The 14,388-nt window shown below is 40.8% G+C and overlaps 1 protein-coding gene across 1 annotated transcript in view; it reads right to left on the bottom strand.

Annotated features, from left to right (window-relative positions):
• Positions 1-12,157: 12,157 nt before the first annotated feature.
• LOC119220090 (prostatic spermine-binding protein) overlaps positions 12,158-14,388 on the bottom strand; it is a 6,341-nt gene continuing 4,110 nt past the window's right edge. The window contains exons 2-6 of the mRNA XM_037475746.2: positions 13,850-13,923; positions 13,514-13,582; positions 12,837-12,888; positions 12,525-12,561; positions 12,158-12,445 (exon numbers count right to left, since the gene is read on the bottom strand). Coding sequence (XP_037331643.2) covers positions 12,400-12,445; positions 12,525-12,561; positions 12,837-12,888; positions 13,514-13,582; positions 13,850-13,923 — 278 coding nt within the window. The 3' untranslated portion in view covers positions 12,158-12,399. The remainder of the gene's footprint in view (positions 12,446-12,524; positions 12,562-12,836; positions 12,889-13,513; positions 13,583-13,849; positions 13,924-14,388) is intronic.

Below are 14,388 nucleotides of genomic sequence, written 5' to 3'. Positions count from 1 at the left end.
ATCACTCGATCCCAAGGTCTTTAAAAGGATTTGCTGACTGTAAAAAATGCAATATTGATGTCGACCATCCGACTAAATGTCAAGTGAGTGCAAGAGCAGATAAAGTGAGTACATATCGATAAATGTACAGTGTGAAATATACCCTGCCTGGCCAAAAAAAGTCATCACCAAAAAAAAAAGGTAGTGTATAGTTTATGCAGATATCTTAATTCACAAATATTACTGCCTGGCCAAAAATAAAGTCGCCACATGGATTTAACTAAGCAAACAGGTACGAGCTTCCAATTGGATAATTACAGCATGGGCAACAACAGTATGTACTCAAAGAATGAAGTCAGTTGACAACCTGAATTAATGAATGACCAGGTTATTCCATCAATTGATTTTTTCTTCCCTGGTCTTCTTGGTGTTGAGTGGCAGGTTCTGGTTGGCACACCACACAGAAGTGCTGGACCTCTTTCTGTAGGTTGACTCATCATTGTTGTGTTGTCTGCAAACTTGACCATAATGTTGGAACTATGTACAGGTCTGCAGTCGTAGGTGAAGAGGGAGTAGAGGAGAGGGCTCAGCACACAGCTCTGTGGAACACTGGTGTTGAGCATGAGGGTTGAGGGTATGTTGGTTCTCAACCTTGACATACTGTATTGGGGTATGTTAGTCAGGAAGTCTAGTATCTAGTTAGTGAGGGAGTTGTTGATGCCCAGATCCCTGCGTTTGGTGATCAGGGGATGATGGTGTTAATTGCTGAACTGAAATGATGAACAGCATTCTCACATATGTGTTATTATTGTCTAGGTGAGAAAGAGAAAAGTGAAGTGCCGTGGAGATGGCCGGGCCAGGCTGATTTTTCAACCTCCGCTGCCACATAAAACTGGCCTTAACAGCAGCCTCGCTTCATAATTTTTGCTTTAGTGAACATAGCCTGGTGTAACACCAGACTTCTATTTAACTGTAGTTTCTGTGGCCTTTGTAGATGCTTGTATCTGTTTTGGTGCTTTGTTTTATAGTGTCTTCTTGTGTTGTATTCTTTCATTACAGCCTCACTATCTCTGCAAAGAAGACACACAGCTTTTCCCTTTACATCAGCAAAACATATACTGTGCTTCCAACCTGTCTTGAAAACTCCAAATTCCACCTTTCATTTAGCCCTTTTTTGGGAAGAGGGATAGTTGAAAGTTGACACAGGTGGTATGTGATACAGACTGTGCGCGTTTGTGTTGATGCGTGCAATATACTGCCTGGCCAGCTCTAATAGTAAAATAGATTTTATCATGTGGGCCGAAGATAATTCATTCACAGGCCGGATGTGGCCCGTGGGCCTTGAGTTTGATACATGTGCTTTACACCATTACGGTACAGCAGCTAATACAGAACCCACAAAACACTTTCATACAAGTAAAAGTCAGTTTATGTTGTATTGAAATTTGTGGTCCCTGTGGGTTAAAGTGTACAGCTTGGTTCTTTATCCTCAATCAGGCTTCTAAGTACATTTTAAAGCCATGTTAGTTTTAAATACAGGGGAATTTAAGGGATAGAAAAAGAAAGAAGTCATGAGAAATTAGATAATTTTTGTCTGAATCATCCCATAAAGTTAAAAAACTCAGTTAAAAAAATTCTACTATGCATTAGGGCGGACAGTCGGATCGCCAGCGCCCCCCCCGAAGTGGACAGTATCTGAGTCTGAATGAGGCTTTTTGTGCCTGCTAAATTAGACAGTGGTTTTATGAGATGGACGGAGAGGGGTTCAACCACAACAAGTACATTTTCTGAAGGAACGACTCTCGGGTCTTTTGCACAGCTTCAAGCAAACTGTAGCATTGAAGCCAATGGTCTTATACTTCCAACTTTGGCACTGTTTGACCACACACAAGGAATGGGACAACGTTAAGGAAACACACATTTTTAACAGTGCAGATTGAAATAGCTGAAAATCAAATTCAAACAAAACACATAACTTCTTTATACAGTATTAATGATATTACTTTCTTTTTAATATAAATGGTACACCAGGTGTCTGAGTAAGATCCAACTGAACCCTTGTTTTAATTCTAGAGCCATTTTAAATATTTTTATCTGCATGTTTTTTGAATCCATTCGCATTAGTAATTCTCTCACCTGTACTACCTGTGATGTGCATTCATTCACCCCATGAGCAGTGATGCCAGGAATCTGGTCTAATCTGACCAGTGTTTTAGTAACGAGTAATCTAGTAACGTGTTAGTACGTCCAAACCAGTAATCAGATTAAAGTTGTCCAAGTCACAGTTGTCATTAATAGTAAAATATATATTTGATTTCTTGCGTCTCTGGGAGTCAAGCCACATAGCCTATGCTATGCGATTAAGTCATGTTTTCAGCATGAGGGTCACGTCACGTGTACATAGACCTACCACGCAGCAACACAAACAACAACTGAGCAGAGAGAGAGATCACATTTTCGAGTTGGAAATACTGAATGTATATGCGCACCCGCGTAGATCTGTCCGCCCCGCCGCCGGAGTGCGTACGGCCCGCCGCGTGACAGCCCGCCTTGTGACAGTCCGCCGGGTAACAGCCTCGTCAGCAGTACCGTTAGCCAGGGTTCGAAATGACTTAGGACTCTTGGGGGATCCCCTAAAATGTAACTATAAAAAATACTGAAGACTACCTTGCTACACTATATACTGCAGGCAAAATTATATTGACATATTTTTTTAAGGTGAGATAATGGTGTTGGGATGTTTTTCATGGTTTGGGCTAGTCCCAGTAGTGTAGTGGTGTCTGGAGAAGTGGATTGGCTATAATCAAACAGGTAACCCTCTCATTCTGGAGCAACAAAGTTACAGCACCTTGTATAAATCCCTGACATGACAAAGTGGATAACAGGTCATTCTTTGCTTGAGCAAAGAAGTTAACTAAGTTACCTAAATCCACCTGGTGTACTCATTATGGCAGCACCATGCACCTTCAAAGGGTTTGATCAAATACAAATGGCATTTCTCATCCCTTATGTTAATGGAATTTGTAAAACAATTAGCCACTGGATTGAATAATAATTATGTCTTTAAAGACTGTACCATTAGATGGTTTACTTTGTTTTAAAGTAGTCAATCTATAACCTGAACTAAAATCTTTAGGGACACGTTTAAAAAAAAAGTAAGATATTCTAACATGACAGAAAGCCATTAATATGACAATAATCCAATAGTAACCCCATTATTCAAAATCAACATGTTAAGTGACCAGTCACATATTTTATTTATTTGTTAACAACTTCATCAGTTAGTGTTAACTGGGGTTGGAGAGAAGACCTACAGGGCACCCCTGCTTCTTTTTTTTTAGTTAGTGAAAAAAAGGAAACAATAGTGAGCTCAACATTAAATGAATTAATAATGTAATAACAATAACTTATAACAAAAACTTATTTCACCAGTAAAGTACTGTTGAACGACAAAAACAATGGGAAATGGGTATTTTACAACAACTTTGAATGCAGCACAAGGCTGGCGAGGCGAATTTCAAGTGAACGCAACATCGGTTTGTTTTTCAGACAACGGCAGCTACACACTGTTCAGTGAAACACAGACACACTTTACACCGTTTAGCTGTCAGTATTTTAACCGTGGTTGCTCCATTGACATATTTAAAATATGTATATACTTCAGCTGCTAGCTAACCGTAGGCTAACGTTACCTGCTGTCCAGTGTAGTGTTTACTAGCGTCCCGTGCGGCGCTGTTTCACCTCCCTCTAACGTCCTTTTTCGGAGCATCAGGGAGAAGCGGGAGGCATTTAAGTGGCATCTAAATAAGGCACCGAAATCCGAGTTACTATTCGGTCTGGTAGATAACGGCCGTTAAGACACCTGTACCGTATTAGCACCGGGTCTCGAACCCTCCACCCCCCCAAAAAAAACCTCTTCGGATCTACACGATTCACGTAGATGACATTTTCCCATTCAAAACTCACAGACTTGAATTAAGTCCTCGCTATCTTTCGTAATCACTGACTGGACCATTAGGTCGGTTTGCTAGCTTTGAAAAACTAGTCTAGCTAACTGCTAACTGTCTGCTGTTAGCTGGCAGATTGTTTGGCTTATACACGTACAGCAAGAAACGTTGACAAACGCACTCTTCTAATCATCTAACTTAATGCAACTTTTGATATGGGAACACCAACTCCAATTTTACTATAATAAGCAATTATTATGGAGATATAAACATAATCGAAGCACTTACGGGATTTTCATTAGGGTTCTTTAGATTTCACTCTTTGTGAGGCTTCGTTTTTGCCGCGTTCAATGACCTACGTGGCTGCGTCACAGACTACTGTTTACTCCGGAGGACCACGACAACAATCTGTGACGCTATTAGCTGCCCTAATTGCTGCTCAATCGCGCTAGGAAATAAAGTAATTTTTTGTTATAAATATAAAACGTCACTAAAGACCTATAATTACACAATCATTTTTAATGTTAAAAATATTTTTTCGGGGACCCCCCAAAATCTAAAAATAAATTCTTATGGGGGGTCCCCAATGGCTTATGGGGGGTCCGGGACCCCCCCAGATCCCCCTCATTTCGAACCCTGCCGTTAGCCGGTCGGATTGTCAGGAGCACAGCAGCCCCCCGACTCGACTCATTTTAAAATCAAGTTATCTGTAAAGTAACTAAGTTACTTTTTAAATGAGTAATTAGTAGTCAGTAATCCAGTTAAGTTTTCAAAGTAACTGTGGCTTCACTGCCACATTCCTCATCCCCTCTGTCACGGTTTGGTTTCATGTCTCTCGTGTCCCTGGGTCAACTTCACTTCCTGCCTTGTCCTGTCTTCTCCTGTGATTGTCTGCCGTGTCCATGATTGTTTCCACCTGTGTCCAATCACCTGCACGTCCCCAGTGTATTCAAGCCCTATGTGTCATGTCTCCCTGGTTGCGTCATTGTTTGCACAACATGCAAACAGTGTTGTGTAGTGTCTCGCTCCATACCAAGCAGGTTGTATTGTATATTGTTGTTCCAGTTCCTTGTCTCATCTATGTTTTTTCCCCCCTCCTTGCCATTTTGGATTTTGAGTTTTTGGAAAATTGACTATAAAGGTCTTTTTTTTTTTGTTTTTACTTCCCATCGGGGGATCCAAGCGTGGAACTCAGGCGTGGGTTGAGCATCGAGCTGCGCCGTAACTTGTTGGAAAAACAATAAGGGAGGAAATTTAAAAAGAAGCATCGTTAGGAATTGTTAGACTTAGGATAGAGGTAGTGAGGGAGGAATTTTGCGGGAGTATCGGCCGACGGCCTGTATAGGTCCGGTACACGATACACCTGCAGAGTTTTCTATCATGGCAAACATGCAGGAGGATAGCAGTTGCAGTATGGATGGTTTGGATCAAGATGATGGAAGCTGGCAGATTAGGAGAATAAATAAAGCAAAGCGGACTAGAGGGATGAAAGAAAGTGAGGAGAAATGGAATGTTGTTGTTAGGTTTGAAGAGCCAGGGGTGAAGAGTTTGGATCCACTAAAACTGACAAAAATAATTAAGAATCAGGTTGGCGAGGTCAAGTATGCTAGAATTCTTAATGATGGAAATTTATTAATTGGATGCAACTCTGAAGAGCAGGCTGGAAGAGCGTTAAAGATGCAAGCTGTGGGGAAAGTAGTGGTAGTAAAGGCGGTGAAAGTGGGTGAGCAAGGTAGGGAAGGAGTGATCTATGGGATTCCTTTAGCAATTGAGGTAAAGGAGCTGGTTAAGCATTTAAAAGAAAGATGTGAATCTGTTCAGAGTGCAAAACGTCTAACCAAGGGGGTTGAGAAGAAAGAAACCGAGTCAGTTCTGATACAGTTTAACTCAAAAGAATTGCCCACAGAACTTTACTTTGGATTTATGAGATACAGGGTAAGAGAGTTCATGCATAAGCCAATGAGATGCTACAAGTGCCAAAAATTTGGCCATGTAGCTAAAATGTGTAAGGGGAAAAAAAGGTGTGCTAAATGTGGTGGGGAGCATGACTATGGAGAATGCGGTGAGGGGGTAATACCTAAATGCTGTAATTGTGGAGGGGAGCACAGTGCGGCCTTCTGGGGCTGTGAAGCAATGAGAAAGGAGACTGAGATTCAGAATGTGAAAAGGAAGGATAGGGTTCCTTATACAGAAGCAGTTAAAAGAGTGGAGCAAGCCAAGAGAAGTAATGAAGAAAGTGTTAGAGAGGAAATAGGAACAATGAATGCATGGACTCAGAGGCAGGAACGTGTTAGGGATGAGGAAAGGAAGGTGAGGAGGGATAGTAAGAGAGACTTGGTTATCTTTATTGCAGGGGTAATTAATGCAACAGCTGAAGCCAAATCCAAAACAGAAAGGATTCAAATCATTGCAAAGGCAGCAATGCAGCATTTGGGCATGCTAGACCTAAAATGGGAAGAAATAAGGGATTGTCTTGCCGTTCATTCAAGCCAAGAAATAGGTAAAGGGTGAGCATATCTATTATGTTCATTCTACATTGGAATGCAAGGAGCTTATTAGCAAATGGTCAAGATTTTAAACAATACATAGACAATAAAAGTGAAAAGCCCGATATAATGTGTATTCAGGAAACATGGCTAAAACCCAGATTTGACTTTGTTTTAAATAACTACGTTATCGTTAGACGAGATAGGGAGCAAAGTAGCGGTGGGGGGTGTGCCACCTTTATAAGGAAGGGTGTACCTTATAGGGTGTTGGGTACAGGGAAGGAACAAGAATATGTGGTAGTGGAAGTATGGGCAGATAGAAAGAAAATAGTAATAATAAATTATTATAATCCTTGTAAACAGCTAGAAGTAAAAGAAATGGAGGAAATAGAAGGCCAGGATAGGGATAATGTTGTATGGTGTGGAGATTTTAATGCTCACAACACATTGTGGGGGGGGGATAAGACAGATAATAATGGACAGGTGATTGAGGAGATAATGAATGAAAGGAAGTTAGTGTGTATGAATGATGGTAGAAAGACTAGGATAGATGTTAGATCGGGCAGGGAGTCAGTATTAGACCTTACACTTGTGTCTAGCAGGCTGGCTTTAAAATGTGAGTGGGAAGTGTATAAAGACGGCACTTTTGGAAGTGACCACTACCCAGTCATATGTAAACTGAATGTTGAGGTAAGGGGGAGCACAGAAGTTCGGTATGGAAGGTGGATGTTCAATAAGGCAGACTGGGAGAGATTTATAGAAATAAGTGATTCCTATTTTAGGTCAGATCAGGAAACAATGGATGTTGAAAGGAACGAAATCGAGGTGAGGAAGAGTATTTATATGGCTGCAAGTGCTACAATACCAAAAAGCTCAGGTAAACTTGTAAGGAAAGCGGTTCCATGGTGGTGTAGTGAATGTAAGGAGGTAGTTAAGGAGAGAAACAGAGCATTTAGAAGGTTAAAAAGAACTCATAACTTTCAACATATGATAGAGTATAAACAAGCACAGGCAGAAGTGAGAAGGACAATAAGGCAAAAGAAAAGAGCATTCTGGAGGGGATATTGTAGTAACATCGGAAGCAATACTAATATAAAGGATGTGTGGGGAATGATCAGGAAAATGGAAGGTAATAAGAGAGAGTGGAATTATCCAATTCTTTCAGATGGGGAGCAGCTGGCTATGTCGAACTTAGAGAAAGCAGAAATGATGGCGAGTACTTTGAGTAAGGTGCATAGTTCCAGTAATCTATCAGAAGAAGAAAGAATGGGTAGGGAAGAAACAAGGAGGGTATATGCTGAGAATATCCAAAAGAAAGGGAAGTTAGAGGATAAATATAATGTTCCATTTACAATGAGAGAGTTCAGAAATGCGTTAGATAAATGCAAGAATTCAGCCCCTGGCCAAGATGAAATATGCTATAGCATGGTAAGGCACTTAAGTAATAAAGGGATAGAGAAGGTTCTAAATCTATTTAATAAAGTGTGGGAGGAGGGAAAGATTCCTACTGGATGGAAAGAGGCAGTTATTTTACCAATAAGAAAACCGGGGAAAGATGCTAGTAATCCAGCAAGTTATAGACCAATAGCTTTAACGTCTCACTTGGGTAAATTAATGGAAAGATTGGTGAATGGAAGGCTTATGCACTTTATGGAAGAAAGGGGGCTGATGGCTAGCTGTCAGAGTGGATTTAGAAAAGGAAGAAGTACGATTGACTCAATCATATGTCTTGAGGATGAAATAAGGAAAGCTCAGGTAAAGAAAGAGACTGTTGTGGCAGTATTTATAGATGTGGAAAAAGCATATGATATGCTATGGGTAGAAGGTCTCTTAATCAAAATGCACATACTAGGAATTGGGGGAAATATGTTTAACTGGGTAATGGACTTCTTATATAATAGAAGCATTCAGGTGAAAATAGGAGGAGCAATATCTAGAAGGTGTTTCGTAGAAAATGGGACGCCACAAGGTAGTGTGGTGAGTCCATTGCTGTTCAATATAATGATTAATGATGTGTTTTCTAATGTTCAGCCAGGAATTGGAAAGTCATTATTCGCAGATGATGGTAGCTTATGGAAAAGGGGGAAAAATGTGAAATACACACTGAAGAAGGTGCAGGAAGCTCTGACGTCAGTAGAGGATTGGGGAAGGAAATGGGGTTTTAGATTTTCAATTGAGAAAACTAAATATATGTGTTTTACTAAGAGGAAAATATACGAAAATATAACCTTGAAGTTGTATGGTAAGAATTTGGAAAGGGTGCAAGGCTTTAAATTTCTTGGTGTGGTATTTGATCCTAGACTTACGTGGAGGAACCATGTGGCAAGTATAGTAGACAAATGTAAAAAGGTAATGAATGTAATGAGATGCCTGGCTGGAACAGAGTGGGGAGCAGACGTAGTCTCCTTGAAGCAAATATATATATATTTAATTAGAGCAAGAATTGAATATGGGTGCTTGGTGTATGGATCTGCAGCCAAGTCAGTGCTAGCCAGATTAGATGTAATCCAAGCTAAGGCATTGAGAATATGTACAGGAGCCGTGCGAACTTCTCCAGTATGTTCATTGCAGGTAGAAGCAGGAGAAATGCCATTAGATCTGCGAAGAAAGCAGCTTCAGGCGAATTATTGGGTAAATCTGATGGGTCAAAAGGGGGATCACCCAGTGAACAGTACAATTCAGACAAGCTGGGAAAGAGAGATGGCAAGACTGTCAAGTTTTGGATGGACAGGGGAGGCAGTGGCACAGGAAATGGCTATAAAAGATAAGAACTTTTGCCCAGGGGTAATGTGGCCGGCAGTTCCTATATGGCTATTAGAGGCCCCAAAAACCGATTTAGAGATACTTAAAATTAAGACGGATAATCCTGAGGCAAATTTAGTATATGCAGTCCAATGTCAGATAATGGAGAGATATCAGGAACATATTAGCATTTTTACAGATGGTTCGAAAGATCAAACAACCGGTGCCACAGGAGCAGCTTTTATTATTCAGAGGTGGAAGGTCCAAGATTTTAAGAGAACGTCAAATTTTTTAAGTGTATTCACAGTGGAATTATATGCAATCTTGATGGCAGTGCAATGGACTGAGCAGATTCAGAACCAAAAAGTATTGATATGTAGTGACTCTGTGTCAGCTATCAGTAGTATCGGGAAAGGGTCGTCAAAGAGGCGGCAAGACCTTGTATATGAGATTTTAATAGCAATTAGAGATGTGAAAAGGAGAGGGGTAGAAATTTCGTTTATGTGGGTTCCAGCTCATGTAGGCATTACATATAACGAAAAGGCTGATAAATTGGCGAAAAGGGCTGCTCAAAAAGAGGCTATAGAGGTAAATTTAAATCTATCTAAGGCAGAAGGTAAAAGTGTAGTGTGGCAGGAAACAATGCTAAAGTGGCAGCAAGTATGGGAGCAGGAAGCCAAAGGGAGGCATCTATTCAGGGTACATGCTACGGTTAATATCAATAAAAGCAGAGGGGGGAGCAGTCGTAAAGAGCAGGTTACTATGGCTAGAATGAGAATTGGTCACACAGGATTGAACAGCACTTTATATATTATTGGAAAGCATCAGAGTGGCCTGTGCTCATGTATGGAACCTGAGACAGTGGAGCATGTGTTGATGTTGTGTAGGAAGTATGATCGGCAAAGGCAGGAGCTATTCTCAGGACTGAGAGAAATTGGCGTGGAAGATCTAACTCTGGAAAATATTCTAGGAGTAAGCGAGTGGGGAAAGAACTGTCTTTTTAAATTTTTAAGAGATGCTGGAGTGTATGACAGAGTGTAAAGGAATAGTGGGATAGGCCCATAGATGGCAGCAATGCAACTTATTGGATGCCGGCTGCCGTAAAATCCCAAAGAAGAAGAAGAAGAAGAAGAAGTACTTCCCATCGGAGTCCTCCCTCCCTTCCTTACCCTCACACCCGCTGTTGTGACAGAATGACGCGACCTCCAAAGGACTCAGCGGAGTTGGGTTACCAAAACCCGTTCCCGGGCGGGCTTCACGATCCACAGGCGGCTAATCACACAGGGAAGGGGTTTTCACTCTGAAAACCTGAAGGGGTTTTAGGGCCCTCTGGTTCTGTCACGGTTTGGGTTTATGTCCAGTTTTATTTTGTAGTTTCATGTCTCATGTCCCTGGGGTTAACTTCAATTCCTGCCTTGTCCTGTCATCCCCTGTGATTGTCTACTGTGTCCGTGATTGTATCCACCTGTCTCCTGTCTCATTGCATGTTGTGCTTGTTTGCATGTGGTTTGTACCAGTCGGGCATAATCCCGTGTTGCGTCCATGTTTTTCCTTCCCTCGACATTTTGGATTCTTTGCGTTTGATTTTGGAATTTTGAACTCTTCACCATTAAAGTCCTTTTTTTGTTCGTGCAAAACTCTGCATCTGAGTCCTCCTTCCTGCCTCTCCCTACCACAGCCCTGACACTAAGAAGTTTACATATTTGAGAGCTGCAGGCATTTAGCGTTGTCAGTGTGATGAATCCTCTGAAAAATCGTTGAGAAAGTTAAATAAGAAAAAGGAAATGTCTAAATTGTCATCCATGTTCTTTAAATGGTTGCATTACCTTCACATTAGATTCATTTTACCAATAAGTAGAATAGTAAATCCATTTGGAACATGATTTACTTTACTATAAGTGATCACATTTTTTTTTTATTGATTCATCCATAAGTTATGGTCATTTATTAGAATTATTAAATTAAGCTATTTCTTTTGCACAATAATCAAATTGTTATATATTTGTTCTACAGTTAAAGAGGCAGGACCAAAGGCCCAACTGAGCAAAGACTCTCCAGTTGTAAAGCGTGTGACCCTGACCCACTCTGGGATCACCAACATCATAATTTTTTTTGAAGTACCTCTGGTACAGAGACAAGAAAACCTCTAAACCAGTGGTTCTCAACTTGTCTGGCTCTGGGGCCACCTTTACCCCTTAATGACGAGCCGCGACCCAATTTGATCGGTCAACGGGGGGGGGGATCTTCCGCGTTCGCTGGCGGTGTCGACGGGGGGGGTTGCGCTAGCGGTGTCGACGGGAGGTGGGGGACGGGGTGCTTCCGCGTTCTAATTTTTTTTTTTTTCCATGCAATGGCCCGCGACCCACTACAAACGGGTCCCACCAGTTGAGAAACACTGCTCTAAACCTCTGAAAACACAAGATTATGTTCTCCTCCACGGGGGAAGAATCTCTCCCTCTCGTGGAGGCCGAGTAGGATGGGGAGACCCAGTTTACAACACAGAGTACAGTGATCCAACTGGTAAAGAACTAAATTAATGGTTGACATGGAGGAAAAGATGTAGAAAAAGTAAAAGACTCACGCTAAAACTCTGTTGGTCTAACCTTTCTATTTGGGGCCTGATGATCATGACCTGTCACAAACAAAGCTGTTGTGATTCTGCAACACAACTGGCCTGACATTTACTCTGGAGAGACGATCCCTCTCAAATGTAACATAAAGGAGGGAGGGGGCTCTGAGTGGGAGTATGAAAAGAGAACAACCTGCTAATACACACCTCAAAAGCCAAGAGGCTCCATGATTAGATCACTCAGAGGAGACTACAGGTGTATGGGCTGACCGAAATGTTAAAGTATATTCTGAATACCTCAAGTCGAGTTCTAGGACTCTTGTCTCCAGTAAAAATGTATGTCTTTTATACTGAAAAGAAAAGTCTCTTTTTCATTGTTAAACGCATTCCACTGTTTCATTCTAGTCAGGACTCTGAAAGCAATGAATCATTCATGAAAATGTCCCCTTTTTTTAATTTAACATATTCCAAATACGTCTTTGAATTGTTCAGTTTCCTTAAAAGTATAGTACGACTTGTCAGCTCACAAAAGTACACAAATATATTTAGTTATTCCTTTAACAATTTTCTATTCAGCATGTTGAGCAATGTTGTCAAGGAAAAAGACAAAAATAACACTGAAAATCAGAAGTGAGGAAAAATATGTTAGGGCCACATGGTGGCAACAAATAAGGGCTCAGTTTTCATCATCGTCATCATCATCAAAGACATCTGCTACAGTCCTGTGGATAGAGAGACCGACAGGTCACAGCGCGTAGTTTCTCAATAGTGTATCAATGTTCAGTGTAACTGTGCACTTACTTGTAGATTGATCCAGTCACTTCATCAAGAAAACCCCCTAGAAGAAAAACAAGGTATGTTAAAGTTTATATACTTACATATTCACGATTCTGAGATTTTGGGCATTCTATCCCAGTGGTTAAATTTGGTTATTGAAATTGCTTTGGATAAAGCCCATAGCTAAAGAAATATGTCTTCTGATCGTGTATGGAAAAGACGATTCTCCACTTTGATTGACAAATATTCTTTTCTTGTTTGCTTGAAAACTATTAGACTGGATCAAATTAAAAGAGTAACACAATGTGACACTGTGGCAGCTCTGCATTTACTCACCGGGCTGGCAAAGAGTTTGGCAAGCAGGACACACATGGCAGTAACTGCACATCTGTGAACAGGAAAGTAAGTAGTAAAGAAAACTGAAACTCAAACGTGATGTGATGTTAGTGAGTACTCCTTTCTGTTTCATCTGGTCTATTTAGCCGTATAGAAAAGCAAAATCTCTTATACTTTATAATTCTGGTCATGTAAAAAATCTTAAGAGAGAGCAATTGCCTATTAGTAACTCTTGTTGGTAAAATACATGTAGGCCTGATAATGTATCTGTATGTTGATAGATAGATAGATAGATAGATAGATAGATAGATAGATAGATAGATAGATAGATAGATAGATAGATAGATAGATAGATAGATAGATAGGGTGGGTGGGTGGGCGGATAGCTAGCTAGGTAGGTAGGTAAGTAGGGTGGTTGGGTAGCGCGGTAGATAGGTAGGTAGGTAGGTAGGTAGATAGTTTGGTTTTGTTTGGGGCGAGGCATTCTCCGCCATTGTCTCTGACCAAACCTGACAGTCAGGGGTCTAAAATACGTCTGGGATGCCCCAGTCCGAGCTGGTAGATGTGGCCCGGAAAAGGGAAGTTAGGGGTCCCCTGCATGAGCTGTTGCCACCGCGACCCGACCCGGTTGAAAGTGAGAGGAGATGAGCTGAAGCCCATAGTGTGTATTTTCTCACCTCGCAGTCATCGCAGTGTGCAGATTTGTCTTCTTTTTCACAAGGACATTTATCACAGCTGCCACAGTGCTGTAAGAAAATACATTTAGTTAGTAAGTAATCTGGAGAGTTGGAAAGAATGTTATGTAAGAAACGACAGGATTGGATTTGATGCGTGTTCTACTACTTCTACATCACACGCAATGAAACACACATCAGCTGATAAGTAAAGCTGCTCTTCATATTTCACTAAACTTTGTTATGTTTAAATTTTGTATTTCACATCTCATCCTTTTGGAAAGTCTCCAGTTTTCTTTAATAACTCCCTCTAATTAATCTTGATCATTTCAGACCTACCTCACAGAATTCACAATATGAGCACACAGAGCCCTTGTGATAGGGCCCGTCGTTGTCATCGTCGTCATCATCATCTGCACATAATAATAATCGATAAATAATTACTTTAAAGCGAAAATACTTGAAAAGATCCAACTCTCAACAAAGCTTCTTCAAATGGTAAACCATTTGGATTGAGTTTTTAATTATATAGTAATGTTTCAATTTGGAAATATCAGGAATCCCCAATTTACTTAAGCTGTAGACCAGAGTGTGTGTGTGTGTGAACCAGTCCTCTCACATGGTGCATGCTTAGTAATACGATTTTTTAAATGTATTTATTGCTGCTGTAGGTGGGAACACAGACAAGTGGTGACTTGTGGGGCTGTAGGTTGTGCTCTGGATTACATGAAAGTGGACATGACGATTAAAACACCTCGGAGACCTTACAACCAAACCCAGAGGACACCTTGTCAATGGCTCTCGTGTCAGGAAATAGTCTGAAGAGATGTATTCTTAAGGTGGATATTGTGTTCATAGATTCAAAATAAGGGGACAAA

The sequence above is a fragment of the Pungitius pungitius genome, chromosome 12 (assembly GCF_949316345.1).
Source record: "Pungitius pungitius chromosome 12, fPunPun2.1, whole genome shotgun sequence".
NCBI classification, from domain to species: Eukaryota; Metazoa; Chordata; class Actinopteri; order Perciformes; family Gasterosteidae; genus Pungitius; species Pungitius pungitius.
The sequence above is the reverse complement of the archived record's forward strand: the minus strand, read 5'-3'. Positions and strand labels throughout refer to the sequence as shown.